Genomic DNA, 19,947 nt, shown 5'->3' with positions numbered 1-19,947 from the left:
AGTTCCCCAGGGCTCAGTCCTTGGTCCCCTTCTCTTCTCCATGTACACCAGATCCCTTGGCCCTGTAATATCTGCCCATGGCTTGTCCCATCATTCCTATGCCGACGACACGCAACTCTTTCTCTCCTTCTCCCCATCGGACACACAGGTCCCCGCCCGCATCTCCGCTTGCCTGAGGGACTTACAGAGCTGGATGGACAATCACCACCTGAAGCTCAACCCAGGAAAGACGGAGCTAATCTTTATTCCTGCTCTATCCTGTCCCCTCCTCGACTTTTCCATTTCCTTAGGGGACACCGTAGTGACATCATCACCCTGCGCCAAGAATCTCGGAGTGATGATGGACAACAGGCTGTCCCTCTCCAACAACATTGCAGCAGTAACCCGGGCATGCAGATTTTTCCTATACAACATCCGCAGAATCCGCCCCTTTCTCACCACCTACTCAACCCAGCTCCTGGTCCAAGCAATGGTTCTATCCCGCCTGGACTACTGCAACTCTCTTCTGGCTGGACTACCGGCATCTGCCACCAGACCCCTGCAGCTCATTCAGAATGCTGCGGCTCGTCTGGTCTTCAACCTCCCCAGACACTCCCACGTAACTCCCCTGCTCACTACCCTCCACTGGCTGCCTGTTATAGCTCGCATCAAATTCAAAACATTGGTCCTAGCATACCAGGCAGTCAAGGGATCAGCCCCAGCATACCTTCACAAGATATTCAAACCCTACATGCCAGCCAGATCCCTCCGTTCTGCTACCTCAGGACGCCTAGCACCTCCCCCTCTTCGCACCTGCACTTCCAGAACACGTCTCCTGTCTGTTCTGGCCCCACGATGGTGGAATGACCTCCCTGTGGAGGTCAGAACAGCTGAGACTGTGACCCATTTCAAACGTCGACTGAAGACCCACCTCTTCAGGCTGCACCTCTCCCCATCCCTCCCTTCCCCCCTGTAAATGACTAAACTTAGGGTTGTAACTAGGCAGCTGTTTCATAGGTGACTTAGTCGATGCGCCTGTCTTAACGACTAATTGTATTTTTATTTATTTTTATTTTTCCATAGATTGCGTTGTTGCCGTTCTCGTTGTTAGTGTTAATCAGTTTAACCATCAGGGTCCAAGTTGAACTATGCGGTTGTTCCCTGTACTTGGACCGGTACTTCTCTCTAGGGTTTTCGTCATACTTGTTCCTGGTTATGGTTATACACTTTGTTGTACGTCGCTCTGGATAAGAGCGTCTGCCAAATGCCTGTAATGTAATGTCTGCAATGACTGGCACCTTATTCCAGAGACAACAGTGAGCACAGCTGCATGAATACAGGACTGCACGGCTATTATACATGGAATACAGCAGTGTGATATGAGCCAATCTCACGTCTACAGCAGTGTGAGATGAGCCAATCCCGTATAAACTGCAGCGTGTGATGAGCCAATCACATGTAAACTTCTGCTACAGACATAAACTTTAAAAGAATAAACATTCTGATAGCGTCAGAAAAAGTGAAATACATCAGAAACACAAAGATTCTGCTGTGACTGCGTAAGTCCTGAATTAGTTCAGTGAAAGGAGCAATACAGTAATTTACTTCATAACACCACATATTAAAATGTAATACTATGTTTTAGTTATGTAATACATATGCATTTATGAAACTAATATATCATCATTTAAATCCAAAGTCCTGTGTTGGTATAAGAACATTGGTAAGAGCTGAATAACGCTGAGTCCTACCTGAGCAGATCACTCCAGCATCACGTAGATGATTACAGTAATGTACACCCCATCCTTGTGAGCGACACTCCTTCAGTGTGGATTCTGATCCCCCGCAGGACACCTTATCCATCCATATTCTCCCAGACCCTGGGCCAAAGTGAGCATCTCCTGGTGCTGCTACAGCATCTCCACAGCCCAGCTGTCTACACACCACCCCAGCATGTGTCATATCCCAGCGAGAACTACACACTGTCCCCCACTCTCCCTGATGGTAAACCTCCACTCTCCCAGCACAGGGGCTGCCTCCATTCACCAGCCTCACATCCTCACTGCCTGAGAGAGAGAGAGAGATAGAGAGAGGGGGGGGAGTTTGAGTTTTAACAAACCTTTATTGCACAATACATACAGTCATTCGGCAACAAGAAAAGCAGCTAAAATAAAGAAATCACCATATCAAAATGAACAACAATACCAAGACACAAAAAACAAACAGATTAAATAGGGAAAAGGAAAAGAGAAATAGAAGTCGAACAAAGCAATGGAACGCAAGCTTCGGCAAAAATAAACCTATGACCATTTGTGACACCCTCATCTTAGTATGTTGTTAAATATTAAATTTCCTGCCACTAGACTACACTCAGCTTCCCCATGGCACCACCTATCCTGAAAAACCCCCAGGTCCTGTATTCTACTATTGTACTCAAAGTCAATAGAAACTTGATCTGAAGGAGGCACTGGAACCACCTATCAATCCACAACATGAGAGACAGAGCAACCTCCACTACAGCAGGGTTATGCAGCTATTGCTGCAACACCGAGGACCCTGCCCAGTTCTGAGATGGGAGAAATACGGCAAATCCTCAACATAATCAGCAGAATAATTGGCTAAGTGTAAATGTATATGTATAATAAATATTCTACAATTATATTTTAATTATTGATTAAATATAATTTAACCAATAATTAAATTAGTTCCAATTAAACAGAGTAATTAATAAAAATGGTAAGGCACTGTTGAATCTCCTTGGGAAATTGGGAATTTGTCATATATTTGGAGCAACTAATCCGTGTCACTCAATAAATTTATCCTTGCAAAATAATTATGACGGAGTAATTAATAAAAATGGTAAGGCACTGTTGAATCTCTGTCAAAGTCTTGGTCTCTATATAATAAATGGCATGATCAGAGGGGACTCTTTAGGTAGATATACTGTACATACAGTTCAGCTCTTGGTAACAGTGTAGTAAACTATGCCATCACGGACCTAAACCCCTCCTTCATAAATGCATTAACTGTCAGACCACAAACACCCTTATCAGATCACAGTCAGATCACTGAGCTCATAAAGAGAACACAGCAGTCCAACACACATACATAACCTCAATCCTTTCTACAGATGGGCTCCAAACAGCACACAATTATACAAAGAGGCAATTGGCAGTGATTAAATAAAAATTCGAATAGAAATATTTCAAAACACACAGTATCAATCCTCAAAATAAGGCATAGACCTGGCCATAAATTACTTGAATAATTTTTTTAAGTAGCTAAAAAATCCAAGTTAAAAACCACAAATATGAAAAATGATAATAAGAATGTAATGAAAAATGGTTTGATGAGTAATGTAAAACTATATGAGAAAAAGCTGAGAACCAAAAACATAAAAATCCCAAAAACCAAGACTTACGCCTAAGATGCTGTGAAACACTCAAACAATATAAACAAACAATTAAAAATAAAAGACTGCAACACATCAGCACGCAACTAAACGGAAATGAACAGTCAATAAACCAAACATGGAAACAACTACGGCACACAGTGCTGTACATAAACATCTTATAGATAAACCTGGTTCTTATGTAGTACCACCGTTTATAGATTCTCAATAATGTTAAGCCTGGTTTACCATGCGTGTAAACCCCAGGTTTTTGCTGAGAATTTAAAGGATATGCCCCCAGCAGTGTCTGCATGGTCACTCAGACATGAACCTCAGTAAACTCCTGTGCATCGTAAAACGCTGGCTGTGCAGAGTACAGCTCCTCAAAAGACACAGACGAGCAACAGGAGACCATTCTTCCTACCAAGCTCAGTGCATCTTTATAAGAACTCATTGATCAGTGAAAAAGGGGATTTATCTGGAATGCATTTTAACCATTTAATGATATTAAGTACAGCCCTGGGCGTATGTAGATGTACATTATACTGTTTTAATATTTTACATTAGTGACGATGTTGTTATGCACTTATTGTACGTTACTTCGAATAAAAGTGTCTTCCAATTAAATGTCATATAATGTAATGTTTTCAGTGAAATGGTATGTTTCCACAATGAAGATTAAACATGAATTTTAATTGTTAGCTTATATATATATTTTTTTATTTGACGTTAGTAGTTCAGCTCTACAAAATTCCTGTTTAACAATCACTTTCATACTTTCAGCGTTCATCCTATGGAGTATGTCCTCATTATATTTCTTGTGCAATTTCAATAATTATTTAATTTGAAATATTTGCATTTTTAAAAAATTTATAGTAAAATATTGCATGAAAAATGTCACATATTCAATCTTATGTGAGTTTCAAATAAAATAATATTTTCCATTTGCAGCCGTAAACATCGGTGGAGAATATTATCTGTTCAGAGTGTGTTATTTGAAAAGAATTACACAGGAAGTCTGACTCTGGATCAACATTGCTTCAGTCCTGCTTTTGAAGTTGAGGTTTGAGCAGGTGTTACCACAGATGCGCAAACATGTTTTTTTTTAAAAGTTGTTGTAATAAGTTTCATGAGATGAGAGCATTTTAATAAGTGCAATATATTATTAATGTGCTGCCGTAAAGGCATCAAATGTATCACTGATGAGAGTACGTCACATTTCCGTTGTGCCTTCCGTTATAACGCACTAAAGACGGAAGAGTTCTTATAAAAATACACTAATAAAAAGCAACTTGCAACTACAAAAAGTGAAAATATTAATTAGGCTAACTTATGATATAAATTTCACGCAAACATCAGGTATTTCTGGGAACGCCAACTAATACCTGGACTGTTTCATGACTATCAGGTGCCAAATTACATAGACACGGAAACGATAAAAACAATATTTGAAAAATATCTTTATATTCACATATATTCATATTTACTAAAACACAAACATGATCAAACAAAAAACTTTATCTTGGCTGGATTATTCAAATATCATGTTTTATATACCAATGAATCAAATAGAAACATTTCCTAAATAATTAATAATAAAATTTGTTTCATGAAAGCTTCATGAATGATGCAGAGAAATATTACTATAGTAAACTCTGGTGTTCAGAGACGGCCTGGAGCCCTGCCCTGGCTGGAGAGCTGCCCCTCTGACCCCTTGGCCCTGACCCCCAGTCTCTGAGCCCTGACTGGGTGTGGAGAAGCTTGAGAGGAGGATAAAGCTGGTACTCACTGACTGTGGAGAGCAGGAGCAGGGAGGAGAGAGAGAGAAAGAACAGACATCTCTCCATCTTCAGCGCAAACGAACCAAACCTTCCTCAGAGCAGAGTGGATGCTCACACCTTCACCTCTGAGCTCTCAGAGAGACTGAGCCCTGTGCACACACCCGGCCCCCCTCTGAGAGAGCACACTCTTCCCCCCCCCACCAATCACACTCACTGCTGCCTTATAAGAGCACTGCAGGAACACTTCAAACAGCCACAGTGACAAATCAGCGCACGCCATTTACATTTTCTCCATATATTCCAACTCTGCATCACTGCAGGATGTCAGAACTCCTCCCACCAGAAGACCCCGCCCCTGTGACACACTGCGCTGACAGACACAGAAGAAGAAAGCGGCTCGTTTCTAAAAAGGATGGAGTTCTCAGTGCAGTGTTTGGCTGTGCAGTCTGAAACCCAGTGCAGTCTTGGGCCTTTAGGAAAGACAAAAACCTGGCGAGAGAGAAATGGGGGGTGGGCCATTGGAAAGAACTGATCATTTAGTCCACCCCCCAGAGAGACACCCATCCGTCACACATCCACCATGTAAAGTTGAAACAGCAAATATTTTGATTTTCGTTTGGACTTTTGTAAATTGATCATAACTGTTATTGTGTTGGCTTATTTTCAGATTTTAATGTTTTTGTATGAGGCCTGTTCAGGTGATGATCTTTTAATGTGTAAGAATTTTAAAAAACCAATAAAAGACAAAGTGCAGTCTGAAACCCTATGCAGCAAAGCCCTGATGCATTGTATAAAAAATGATAATATTCCTGATACATTTTCAGTGTAAATGCAAATTACATTACATTTACATTACAGGCATTTAGCAGACGCTCTTATCCAGAGCGACGTACAAGTGCATCAGTTCAAGGTGCAGAGGTGCAGAAAAACACACTAGAGTGAAGTAAAGATCGTAGTGCCTGAAGTGACCACATAGATCAGGACTCCAACCCTGTAGGGTAACCTGTTCAGCAAACAAACACACAATCCTGCCAAGTACAAAACTAGCACTGAAATCACATTTGCCTAATCAGAATCAGACAAAATAATCCTATCAAATACAAAACTAATGCGATCGCATTAGTCTAACTAGGTACACTGAGCTAAAGTGAGGACGGAGTGTGGCACAGTGGGTAAGGAACTGGGCTTGTAACCGAAAGGTCGCCGGTTCGATTCCCGGGTAAGGACACTGCCGTTGTACCCTTGAGCAAGGTACTTAACCTGCACTTAACCTGCATTGCTTCAGTATATATATCCAGCTGTATAAATGGATACAATGTAAAAATGCTATGTAAAAAGTTGTGTAAGTCGCTCTGGATAAGAGCATCTGCTAAATGCCTGTAATGTAAAGTAGAGGCTAGGGAGGGGTGGGGAGAGGTGCAGCCTGAAGAGACAAGTCTTTAGTCTGCGCTTGAAGGTAGTCAGATTCTCTGCTGTTCTGACCGCCACGGGAAGGTCATTCCACCAGCGAGGGGCCAGGACAGACAGCAGACGCGAAAGGGAACGGGAAGTACAGACACGAAGAGGGGGAGGTGCCAAGCGTCCAGAGGTGGCAGAACGGAGAGGTCTGGCTGGTGTGTAGGGTCTGATGATTCTCTGGATGTATCCTGGTGCTGACCCCTTAGCAGCCTGGTATGCAAGCACCAAAGTCTTAAATTTGATGCAAGCCATAACAGGCAGCCAGTGGAGGTTAGTGAGCGGGGGGGTGACATGGGAATGTCTGGGGAGGTTGTAGACCAGGCGAGCTGCAGCATTCTGGATGAGCTGCAGGGGTCTGATGGCGGATGCTGGCAGACCAGCCCGCAGCGAGTTGCAGTAGTCTAGGCAGGACAGGACCATCGCTTGAACCAGGAGCTGGGTTGAGTAGGTGGTGAGGAAGGGACGGATTCTCCGGATGTTGTACAGGAAGAACCTGCACGTTCGACTCACCGCTGCGATGTTCTGGGAGAGGGGCAGTCTGTTGTCCATCACCACTCCGAGGTTGTTGGCAGTGGGTGATGATGACACCACAGTGTCCCCTAGGGAAATAGAAAAGGAGGTTAGAGGATGGAGCAGGGATGAAGATCATCTCTGTCTTACCTGGGTTCAGCTTAAGATGGTGGTTATCCATCCAGCTCTGGAAGTCCTTCAGGCAAGCAGAGATGCGAGCGGAGACCTGTGTGTCAGAGGGGGGGAAGGAGAGAAAGAGTTGGGTGTCATCGGCATAACAATGATAAGACAGACCATGGGCAGAGATTACAGGACCAAGAGATTGGGTGTACAGGGAGAACAGGAGGGGACCAAGGACTGAGCCCTGGGGAACTCCTGTGGCAAGGGGGCGAGGTGCCCATACTGCACCGGCCCAGGCAACTTGGAAGGAGTGACCGGAGAGGTAGGACTCGATCCAGTCTAGTGCTGTGCCACAGATCTCCATACCAGGGAGGACAGGAGGATGGGGTGGTCGACTGTGTCGAAGGCAGCAGAAAGGTCTAGGAGTATCAGGACGGACGAACGGGAGGCTGCTTGTGTGGCGTGAAGCGAGTCACTGACCGAGAGGAGTGCGGTCTCTGTCGAGTGGCCAGGTCTGAAGCCGGACTGGTGGAGGTCTAGGAGGTTGTTCAGCAAGAGAAAAGAGGAGAGTTGGTTAGAAGCAGCTCGTTCAATTGTTTTGGATAAAAAAGGGAGAAGGGAAACAGGACGGTAGTTCTGGATGACGGAGGGATCCAGAGTGGGCTTCTTCAGCAGTGGGGTGATGTGGGCCAGCTTGAAGGAAGAGGGAAACATCCAGAAGACAAGGAGGAGTTCACAAGGGAGGTGACAAACGGGAGGATGTCAGGTGTGATAGTCTGGAGGAGAGAGGAAGGGATAGGGTCAAGAGCACAGGTGGTAGGGCGGTGGGAGAGTAGGAGCTGGGAAACATCAGACAGTGAGGGGAGAGAAAGTGGAGAAACAAGGGGAGGGAACAGACAGGGGGGAGTGGGGAAGGGTGGCGGTGGACATGAAGGAGCTGCGGATGTCTGCAATCTTCTCATCAAAGAAAACCACAAAGTCATCTGCAGCAAGGGAGGACCGAGGTGGGGGAGGAGGAGTGCTGAGGAGAGAAAAGAAAATGGAGAACAGATGATGAGGGTTAGAGGCAGATTTATGAATTCTTGTTTGATAATAATTAATTTTAGCAGAGATTACAGCAGTAGAAAATCCAGCTAGCAGAGACTGGTAGGCAGACAGGTCAGATTGAGCCATGGATTTCCTCCACTTCCTCTCCGCTGCACGTAGGCTGGCCCGGTTGGTTCGGAGGGGGTCAGACATCCACGGACTGGGAGGGGACGAGCGTGCCGGCTTGGAGAGTAGAGGACAGAGAGAGTAAAGTGCTGAGGAGAGCGAGGAAGACAGAGCGGAGGATGCAGAGTCAGTAGGAAGGCTGGAGAAGGATTCAAGAGGGGGGAGTGAGGCAGTGACACTAGAAGCGAGAGAGGAGGGAGAGAGGGAGCGGACGTTACAGCAGACCATGACAGTAGGAGTGGATGGAGGGGAGGGAGGGAGGGGAGCAAGAGGGAGGGAGAAGGAAATGAAGTGGTGGTCAGACTGATGCAGAGGGGTCACCGTGGGATCGGAGGAGGAGCAATCCCTCAGGATGACCAGGTCTAGGAGGTGCATAAAGCAAGTAAAAGACATGAAAATAGGATGTAATAACACAGCGAAAGACTGAATTTTAGAGAAAATATGCATTTTTATTAAAGCTTTAAAAAGAATAATTATGACAATGATGGTCAAACAAAAAAGTAACAAGGTGGGCAATCCAGGAGACTGACAACCTCTTGTTACGTCCCCAGCCTCCGCTGGTCTGGGTAGTGCAGGTGGAGGTAATTACCTAACTGCCTAATCGCTGATTGCCTCCACCTGCCTGTGGCCCAATATAAGCCTAGTAGTATGAAGCAGGGGACAGTTTCTTTTGGGGCTTTTGTGTTTGTGGTTTGGGTAGAGCGTCTTTCTTTGAGATCTTCTTTTCTGTGTGGTTTGTGGTTTGATTTGTGGTTTTGGGTTTGTAGTTTTTGTGAAGATCGTTTTGTTTGAACTAACTTCGTTTCGTTTGTGATTAGTTTGTTATTCTATTGCAATGTTATTCGAATGCAATGCTACCTTGTTGCAACGTTGCAATGTAGCTAACTAAAGGCCAGTTCAGATCAATGATTCGCAACGAGACTGGATGCAACTTGCAAAATTCCAAGACGTCTGATTGTAAACTTTCTAACTGCACTTGGCGATTTGACAGGGTGGGTCTTTTGAGACCCCAGGCAACGGCTTCAGACGCTCTGCAACTAACCAGTTCACACCGCTGCAATTTTCTCTGAAACATTCTAAAACCGTTTAATCTCTTTGCGAATCATTGATTTGAATTGGCCTTAATGTTACCGTTATTTACACTGCCATCAAGTTCATCAATATATTATAGGCTAATGATCGGAATAAAGCCGTCTTTACACAGAGCATTAACCCGGGGTATAGGTGGTGCAGAGCTGGGACTGATTTCTGTATAAAGATGTCAAGCCGGAGAAAACTAAATAAAAGAATACAGCAGTATGGATAAGCGTTGTTATTATTTTATTACGCTTCCTCATATGTTCCTTCAGCCTTGCCCTTTATTGGTGAAATCTCCTTTGTTTTTATTTTATTCTTCTTGTTCTGATTGTTAATTTAACACTCAGCTCAGCTTTATTCTCGAACAGCTTAGCTAGCAAAACCAAAAACACCAGGGGTAACATTTTGCAAGGCAGTTGTTTCAAAAATATCACAATCATTCACAAGAGCCTGTTTATTGTGCATGAAATACATAATTGCACGAGCCACATTGAATCCCGCAAATTCTTCTCTGCAGTGTAAAGATGTTCATACTGGGCAAAAGGTGGATAAAGAACGTCAGTGGAAATTGATCATCACTAATTCTACCCCAGGTCTGCAACAGCATTTTAACCCAGCTCGGCAGTGTAAAGACAGCTTAAGTTAGCCTAATGTTAGACAATGAATGAGTATGTACATAACGTTACATTTATAACAACCATATTTTATTCAGTAAATAGTGTGATGGTTGGCGTGGCCCAGGTGCAAACTGACTGACGTCACACAGGCGACAGTGGTCAGATCCGGTTGGATCTCTGGGAAGTGAGGTGCAAAAACACACCTGCAATTACTGCGTTTCGCCATTGGTACCGCCAAAGAGAACGAAACGGAAATCTTCGAGATTGTGACTTTAACAGTGAAATCTTACCAGAGGGTCTGTCCCAGGTGGAGCAGCAGTGGCAGACTGCGGAGAAGTGCTCTGTTTGGTGGGGGTACTGGGGACAGGCCTCAGGGCTGCAGGGTGGGTGGGTGATTTACCTGATGGTTCTGCAGGATGATGGCATCGTACCGACGGACGTTACCAATTCAGCTGATTTAATCAATTAATCAGCTTTTAATGTACACTATTCTCTATTACTCACTCAGAGGAGGTCTCAGATACTTGCCAGATAACAATCTGTGTGCTTCGTCACAATGCTTAATGGATGAGCTACAATAGCTTTTATATTTACACCCAAAAATCCTACGTATGGAAAAATAAATATTTATAGCCACTTAGCAGACATTCTAAATACATCACATTGCGTCACATTTTTCTTTAAAATAATGGTGGCTAACATTTCAGCTAATAACCGTTCCAGCTGAGTTATTGTCAAGGACAACTTAAATTCAACAAGCTAACTTGAGCAGTAGGCATTTTATCCTCATTATCCTTCTTCACCACGACAGCAAACGTGAACTTTCACCACAAAGAAATATTTGCTGAAATACTTACGGATCAGTGGACATCGAATACTTGTATCGTTGCAAAATACATAATGAAAAAATTTTGACACTTGCTTCACGGAGCGGTACTCACAGCCTTCCCGGAAGTCTTGTTCAACTTTACCGCCGTCGAACAGTAATGACGTCATTGGGCAACGAAAAGCTGAGCACCGATTGGCCAGGCCAGTTAAACGAAAATGAAGAAAAGGCTGCAGACTACACGTTTCCGAAGAAGTTCAGTGCAGTTATTTGACATAAAGCACTAACTGTTTAATACTTCATCACAACTACAGTCCTTTCTAAAACGATAGTGCTTTTAAGAAAATAGGCCCTACGTAAATATTGACCATATAGTTTAAAACTACGGTGAGGATCTGTTGAGCTCGTGCCGAGAGCCTCCAAAAGTCTGTCTATGGTTTTCGGCCTTGGTAACAAATGCAGTCTTGTTTCAGAATACATCGTGCTACAGTTTGTGTCATATAGACACATTGGGATGGCAGGTATGCCATCCCGCCAAGTTACGACTTGGCGGGGGCATGTCCCATACCTGTACAGCACAGAGAGTTTGGCACTTTTCAGGGCTTCCCACAGAAATAACCGCAACAGCCACAGACACTCAGCCCTTAAAAATATTAAATTCTGTACATTCTGACCCCATTTCAACAAACAGATTTCATAAACAACTTCACATGTCCACACAATAAAGCCCCAAACTAAGGGGATTTTGTGTTTACTCCTTTTTCTTCTTCTCATTATTATTTTTCCTTCCGCCTATCCGACTAACAACATGTCTCCCCATTGGACATTTTACCGACACAGGCTAAATCTTCACCTACACGACCCAATCAATAACTCGTATACACACGCAAAATACCCATACTTTTTACTCTGAAACATTTCCAGTTTAAACAGCTAGTCTGCCTGTGGCCTAGTGGGCAAGGTCCCAGTTTTGGCAAGTGACTTGAAAGAATTGAGGAAATATTGGGTAGCATTGCTTTGGAATACATCTTATTTCATTTCGGCGAGGCAAGATAGCCTATATTGTTTGTAGTACCGTAACTTGGCGTCATTTTGATATCAATAGTTTTAATGGCAGGCCTATATTTTGGCAGTCTGAATGAGTTATAGACGGTGTATGTCTTGTATGTGTGAGTAACTTGGCATTTTTGTACGTTGAAAATGTGTTTTTTATGAGATATACAAAGTTATTATGAAAATAAATTGGTTTGCCGCTACATATTTTCAAACATGGCGGGTAATGGCGGAAAATAAATACAACACAAATGCTACGAGTACTCGACCAATCAGAAATGTTCAGCGCTGCAAGCTCCACCCAAAAGGTTCCTGTACTTTCGGAAAGTACTACCCCCCGAGCAGGAACGTTTTGGGGGGTAAAACAAAGCCCCCAGAACTAAATTTAGACCCTAGTTCCTGCGGTGGAAACGCACTGAGTTCCTCAAAAGGTTCCTAGTTCCGGGGTATAGTTCCTGCGGTGGAAACGCGGCTAAAGACGCCGCATTGGCCTTTGGGTCGTACGTCGACTTCGAGTCGTTTTTATATTCAAGGGTTTATGGTCTACGTGGAGTACAAAAAAAAGTTTTATCTCCAGTTACTTAGAATCTCGATAGTTAGGCTATAATCGCTGCTAGACGCTCAAGAGAGGAGTGTGCATCAACGGTTTACATGAACTGAATTACTTACGCGGTGGAAAATAATTAATTGTCATAAGGAATTGCCACAGTTAATTTTTACCTGGCAAGCTGGCTAGAAAGTAATAAATGAATTGCTAGCTAACTTGAGTAGGATTGTAAGCATCAAATAACCTTGGTTGTAAGACTAGCTTTGCTTGTTAGCTACTTACCAATGTTTTCTTGCCTGTCGTGTTTTGATTTTGAACGAATTAAACTGAACATAACCACAATCATTTTAGCCTGAAAAGCTGACTAGAAAGTAATTACTGTATTATTAACTTTAGCTGAAACGTTTTTCATTAGAACAAGCTTGATTTCTTGTTATTTGCTTGCTAGCTAACATGAGTAGGATTGCAAGCATCATTTATCATTTATGAAGGCTAGCTTTGCTTCCCACGCGAGCGCGCGATCAAAGCAGAGAAACCACGCGAGCGTCTCTTACCCGCAGCTCCTCTGCAGAGGAGAGAGAAGCTTGTCACTCAAATGCAGATGAATGAGACGTACATGATAACCAGTACAACTTCCGGCAGCTGTGTTTACGTTCGGATACTCTGCGATACTAGAGGGGGTTGAAGTCCCTCTGCAAGCTCCTCAGTGTCACAGTTAAATGTTTCACTTTGGCAGCTCTTCAGGTCAGGTTAGGTCATGTGGGCCTATCAGAGTCATGCTGATTTATCTCAGAAAGTATACCTCAGGCAACATATTCCGTGTGTAAATTATATTTCAGTTAATATTTCATACTTATTTAGGAGTTAGAGTTACAGCATCCACTTTGGGGGTTTCAGATATCTTCTTCAACACAAGATCTTTAAACAGTGTTTCGGAGAGGGAGCTTGTTGGTATCTGGGGGCCATTTTGTGGTTGATTATGAGACTTGTTGACCTCAAAATGCAACTAAACTCACTGTGATCATTGGGCTCTTCTTTGCCTCCCTCATCATCTTCCTCACTGTGTGGGGGTACCGCATGTGTCCCACCTTGTTTGAGAGGAAGGTTGCTGACATCTGCAATTCTTTCAAGATGGAGTCCTCAGACACATTAGGCAATCCTTTCCCCAGACAACCCTTCCCTCTCCCCACTGCCCCCAATCACACAGACGAGAGAAACAGCAGGAGGACTCGGTGACTCAAGCATGATGGCAGAGGAAAGGGAATATTCACATTGCATTTTGCTCCAGAGCTGAAAACTCTTTGGGGTCAAACCCCTATCATCTGGAGGCCTCGATGGGTGACCTCGCTCTTCTGAACCATGTATTAAATTAATATACACGGGCAGTCAATTTTACCATAGTTTAATACCTCAGGCAATAATCTGCCCAAACACTGACTATTTGCTTTGACAGATTCCCCATTAGCTCCCTATTGCCATTTAGCTCATCTTTAACTATTGATAGCAAACTAGTCAGTGGAGGACAGGCTTTTCCTCTGTGGACTGGTTCCACCTATGATGTTTTCACACTGGGAATCTTCTTATAATCATTGTTTCAGTCTTTTTTTTTTTTTACCCCACTTGCTCTTAGTTTTGGCTGACAGTGAAACATGACCTCTGCTGACCTCATCTGGACACAGATATATACTGCATCAGCCAAGACAGGGCAGCCGACAGCAGGACATATCATACAGACATAGAGACTTAAACATTAAAGGAGAGGCGAGTTTAAGGTTATTCATCCGTGCAGTTTATTTATTTAATTAGTGGCCTCTCATTGCTCTCCTACATTCTGTTCTGTCTTGTAGGAGGGTATAGTTAAATGACAAAAGCCACACATTAACACAGACAGTGGTGGTATGGTCATTGGCCACAGGTGTCTCTCTCACCTGGAGGTCCAGGTACCACAAACATCTGACCACCAACTCATCCTCTACATCCAAGTCATTACACACCTTTAATTCCCCACACACAGATTCCCCAGGTTGTCACTGCAAAAGAGAACTCACTTAACTGTCTGATTAAATAAAGATTATTAGATTTTCAAAAGGGATAAGATGAAAACATCTGTATTACGGCATTGGGGCAATAGATGTGGAGTGAAATTGGGACATTTGGGTCAATATCCCTGTGACTGGGAATGGGAGATGCAGACAGGACGTGTTGGTGTTGTTAAGGTTTTGCATATTTTCACCACTAGGTGTCAGTAAAAATCTCAGTACAGTGAACACGTGGAAATGCCGTCCGTTGGGACAAATCCAGGCTTCTGTTGGCAAGCTCAGTATTAAAGCTGGTCAAGAGAATCTGTCCCATTAAATGCTGCAAATAATGATCAGAATAAACAAGAGTAGCGCTGTCTTCTAGCTTTATTGGGCTGGAACGGCAGGAGTAGCGAGGGGAACCGGGCGAGCGGGCGTGGAATGTTGAGCACGGAAATGAATATAAACCGCCAGAGATGCCGGAGTGTTCACTGAGAGAATTAATTGAGGGGAACGGCTATAAAATAAAAGGGGGAAAGTACGATCTGTGAGGATAAAGAGATATGACCAGAGGGATGGGACGGGGAGGGATTCTTAGAACGGCAATTAATTTAATTTTGGTTTAGTTTTAAGAAACTTGGTGATATGGCTGCTGTTCTGTTTCTCTTCCTCTATTTCAGTGTCATAAATCTGCAAACAATCTAAACTGTGTACTATACCTATCCCTGCATATTTTCAAATGAATTAACAAATACATAGAAAGAATAGAAGAATAGAAAAAAAAAAGGAAATGAGAGAGCTAAGTTCAATCAGTCTTTCAGCTTTATTTAAAAATATCTTATTGACACACAGCTGTTAAAAATACTGGTATTGCTTAAGAAGGCTAAGAAATACATTGTGAGCCTTTTAGCAAAATATAATATTTCATTTTTATAAAATCTTGTCTATGAAAAGCAGTATAATTCTCCAAGATCTAGCATCAAAATATATATATATAAAAAAGTAGTTAAAAAAATATTTTTTGTTAAAAAAAATTAAACTAATTTGAGAAGTAATGAAAGCAGTATGAAATAAGTAGTACTGAAATAGTTTTGAATAGTAACAAAGCAGCCAGTGGAGACTTACTGCCTTGTTCATCTTCTGCTCAGATGGAAAGATGAACAAACTCATCAGCTATGTGCAATAAAAGCATATTTAAAAATGTGATCTTGCAAATGAGCATGTTGGGATGCTGGATAAGTGCTGTCTGGCTACCCTTCCATGTGTCAATCAGAGAGCCAACATGGACAGCTCTGACCTGCGCATGATGAACACAGCAGCCAAATCTGAAAGGGTTTGATGTAAATACAAACAAATCTAAAGCAAAAGCTTACACAGGCTAAAGCACAGTTTTAATTTTTACATTCCAAAAATTTTGATGCATTCATTTCATATTGAAGTGGCCAGTACTGACTTGATGTAGTTTGAGCTGTACATCATCATCTTGGTCAGAAAAAGTAACTGTCTCATTGTGTCAGTGAATGCAAGCTATTGTTCTCAATGTATACAAGTACCAGCATTTCCAGTGTCCTAATTTATGAATGAGCTAAGGAGTCCACGGTAAATAATTTTGGGTGAATTATAAATTCATGAATAACTGATCTAGTGGGATATGGTTTTATGACGTTAAAACATTTTGCTTGAGATGTGTAGGATAAAGGAGTCCATGTAAGTTCTTCTATCCAAACTTGTGGGTGGACACTTCCAAAGTTAAAACTGTCAATCTCACAGTGCTCCTCCTCTTTCAGGAAGCTACTCCCCCACATCATCATAGTCCATCCCACTGGGAGCTGGAGGGCTTTCAGCCAGAACACTCTCCCCTACAGGGATGGATCAAGAGACAGACAGACACAGTCAGGGAAAGGCTCATTTTCAGCAAATACCTGCTGTGATCTTGTAATTCTATACTGAAAGAAAAAGTTTCAATCAAAATATTTTCATAGGGTCATGTCTACACCAAAATGTCTACTCTCAGAAGCCAGTTTGCAGGTGGAATGGAATGTGCATATTCTCATAATTGCCCATGAAGCAATCTGGAAAAATGTCTTCCAAGAACCGATATATTTAATATAATGGGATGGATTTATGAATTTTTATTAAACCATAAAAGCTTGTAGTTATTCATGTTATATAGAGTGATTCACTTAGTACAGACTCACCCACTTGAATCAAGTCCAGAGTCACAGCATCATCATAATTCTCCTCTGTGTCTGTCACATGATCCCCTGTAACAAACCACACAGACAGGAAGTAGCCCATGGCAATGATTTTCACAAATTACACAGACAGGAAGTACAAATGACATAGTCAGGAAGTAGCGATTTTCAACACAGGATAGTGTCTTAATCTATAAAATTCATTAAATAGAATAATAAACATCATAATCTAAAATATAAATATTACATTAATAATTAATAAATCACATGATTGCAGCCAGAGACACAGAAAAGCACCTGAGCAGAACACAGTGAATTCAGTGACAGACATTGTGTTTCACTCCAATATTCTGTAAAGAGAAACTCAACCTGGAAAAGCGTCTGGGCCCGGCTGCATAGTGATGACATCATCATAGTGCTCTGGTGCATCTCCCTCCACCAGCTCCCCTTAAACAGACAGAGCAGCAGTGCTGGTTAAACTGGGCCCACTGATTATAGTGCTCATAATGGCTATATTGGTTTTGGTGGTTATACTGGTTACACTAATTATCGGGGCAACAACTTTAAATGTAATTTCCATGTCTAAGACTGGACAATAAAACAAGTCAACTGCAAGAAATGTTCTATGTAATGAAATAATTCCATTAATGTGCATGTTTTATTCATCTAAGAAGGCCAAGGGAGATTGGAAAATTAACACAAAAAACTAAGTACAGCATATAATAATGAATGCAATTAAATGTATTAATGAGGAGAAAATATTGAATCAACCCACCAACCAATCAAAACACTCACCTGCCACACTGTCTGGATGCTTATCCGCTGGGATGACATCATCATAGTTCTCCGGTGTGTCCTCCATCACCAGGTCCCCTGAAAGCAAGGAGACTTCTGGGGACTTGTGGCTGAATCTCAGGACTGTCACACAGCAGGACAGTGGGGCCCTTCAGAGCAGCACTGAATAACACTTCAGCTAGCTGTGTTTGCACACTGCAGTCACGGCTGCCTGACGGTGTGGGGAGTCTAACTGACCCCATATTTAATTTATAATATTTCACTACACAGCTGTCCTGTTCACAGCCAGTGATCCTGTTACATATGCCACTGAAACTCTGAGGAGCACTCAGGAGTTCCACCCCTCCCAAAATCACCCTGGAGCCACAGCACCACCACCTACACCCACTGAGAGCTCCACAGTGCTCCGCCCCCTTACCTGAGAGGGAGTGTCCCTCGCCGTCCTCCACGTCTTCATACCCAGAGGGCGGGTCCTCTGATAGGCCACTCCCTGTGGACAGGAGAGAGGGTGTGTCCCGACCCCGCCCACACCACACATGCTCTGAGGAGGTCTTCTACAGAGTGTTTAAGACTTTACTGTGCAGCACGAGGAGGACAGATCTGATTCACTCACCCCACCGGGGGGCGCTGTAGGTTCCCCCTCTAGCTAGTTTGTACTCGATCTCCTCGTAGACAGCTTCATGCAGAGGGGCGTGGTCCCATTCAGACAGGGCTGTGTGAGCAGAGACAGAGAATCACAGAGTCAAAGTCTCCTCTCAGAGAGCACATTTCTCTCTGCATGAGCAGCAGAGGTACAGCACACAGCTACCGTCATACACCAGCCACCTGTCAGAGACCAGGGCCCTGTAGGACTGCTGATCTGAGATCAGTCCAACCTTTTATCACATAACGGATAACTGATTCAGGCAGACTGCAGGAATGTGATCGACCACAGGGGGGGCGCTGGTGCACAAAAAGACAAGGTCAGCATGCCAACCAAATCCCTCCCTCGGGAACACTGCAGCCAATCACGCATCACCCGGTTGTCTCCTTGCTTTCAGGGCAGCTGGTGATGGAGGACTCGGCCCCACACTGCGGGGCCCACCCACACGCACTGGCGCAGGGTCTTAACTGGGCGAGCCTCCCATCAGCCCCCATTCAGAGCTGCGTGGTTAACCCACTGAGCTGATCACTGGAGAGGCTTCTTCAGTCACACTCGGCGTGTGATGGCGGTTCACCCAGCGCCCGTCCGCCCCCTACCTCTCTTCAGCGCTCTGTTCTGGAACAGCAGAACACCCAGCACTGCCAGCAGCAGGAACAACAGCGCCCCCATCACCAGGAAGGCCACTGCTGGGATAGACGGGCTGGGCGGAGCCTCCTTTGGTCCGGGCACTGGCTGTTCGAACACAACTGCAAAACGGGGAAGGCAAGGGGTTGGGCATCAGCAGAGAACATGGCACACTGCCTCTACCCTACTTACACTGACCACTGAGCTGTGTTTCCACCTACAGTACTGTACTTATACAGCCAGCCATCCAGCGACCTATTAAAGCAGAGCAACTGTCTGCATTAAGCAAACTGAGTCATTCCACAAGATACCCACTACAACATAAAAAGGTGGCCTGAGAGCAAGTGCATGGTTAACTTTCCAGCTAGTAAACTTCAGCTAAGCCTGTGCTATCTGTACTAGAAGGTGGGTGTTCTCTCTTCTCTGTTCAAGGACATTGGCTATTTAAATTAAGCAAACTGCTTGCTTGGTACCAGCATTCAGCAAGCTTAGAGAGCCACACCATGTTCATTGTTAGATAGAAACCTATAGGACTACATTCAGTCTTAATGCATTAATGCAGAGGTACTGTTGCCAACAGGCAAAAAACTGCAAGAAGCAGTTGTGTGTTAACACTCATATACTGAGTGTTACTTAGCAACCTACCCAGGCAAACAGCCACCACCATTTATATGGTAGAAATGCAAAACAGAGCATTAATGGAAAAGCTAGTCCCAACAGCTGAAATTAGTCGTGAGGTCCTCTTTTCACTGTATAAATGACTCCTGGGGCAACTTTACCTGGCTGTGATTTTGGTTGTGTAGTCATTGCAGGAGTACCTAAAACAATAAAATAATGAAAAAAATTAAAATGCATTGTTTTCTTTATTGGGCATGAGAAAGGATTTGTGTGATTGACAGGGCTCTGAGCTCAGCCTCAGGTTTTATCTCCCAAACTCTCTCCTACACCATCCAGAGGAGTCCGTACCTGCAGTGGAGCTGGACTCAGATAAAGGAACTGTAAAATAAAAATAAAGAGATTTGATATTTATTCATTCAGTTGTTCCACTTCCTGTTCTTGCCCACTGATATTGGCTGTGACCCTGATGATGTCACATCCTCT

General features: G+C 43.5%; 2 protein-coding genes across 2 annotated transcripts in view; both read right to left on the bottom strand.

The window, feature by feature from the left end:
* Positions 1 to 19,947, bottom strand: part of LOC118220424 (deleted in malignant brain tumors 1 protein-like) — a 145,567-nt gene that overhangs the window by 111,107 nt on the left and 14,513 nt on the right. The window contains exon 4 of the mRNA XM_035404285.1: positions 1,731 to 2,045. Within this exon, the coding sequence (XP_035260176.1) occupies positions 1,731 to 2,045 (315 nt within the window). The remainder of the gene's footprint in view (positions 1 to 1,730; positions 2,046 to 19,947) is intronic.
* On the bottom strand, positions 7,560 to 9,255 carry LOC118220005. The gene is made up of 2 exons (XM_035403601.1): positions 8,356 to 9,255; positions 7,560 to 7,775 (listed from the first exon to the last, which is right to left on the bottom strand). The coding sequence occupies exons 1-2, from the start codon at positions 8,896 to 8,898 to the stop codon at positions 7,668 to 7,670; spliced, it is 651 nt and encodes a 216-aa protein (XP_035259492.1). The 5' UTR covers positions 8,899 to 9,255; the 3' UTR covers positions 7,560 to 7,667.

The sequence above is a fragment of the Anguilla anguilla genome, chromosome 2, assembly GCF_013347855.1.
Source record: "Anguilla anguilla isolate fAngAng1 chromosome 2, fAngAng1.pri, whole genome shotgun sequence".
NCBI classification, from domain to species: Eukaryota; Metazoa; Chordata; class Actinopteri; order Anguilliformes; family Anguillidae; genus Anguilla; species Anguilla anguilla.
The sequence above is the reverse complement of the archived record's forward strand: the minus strand, read 5'-3'. Positions and strand labels throughout refer to the sequence as shown.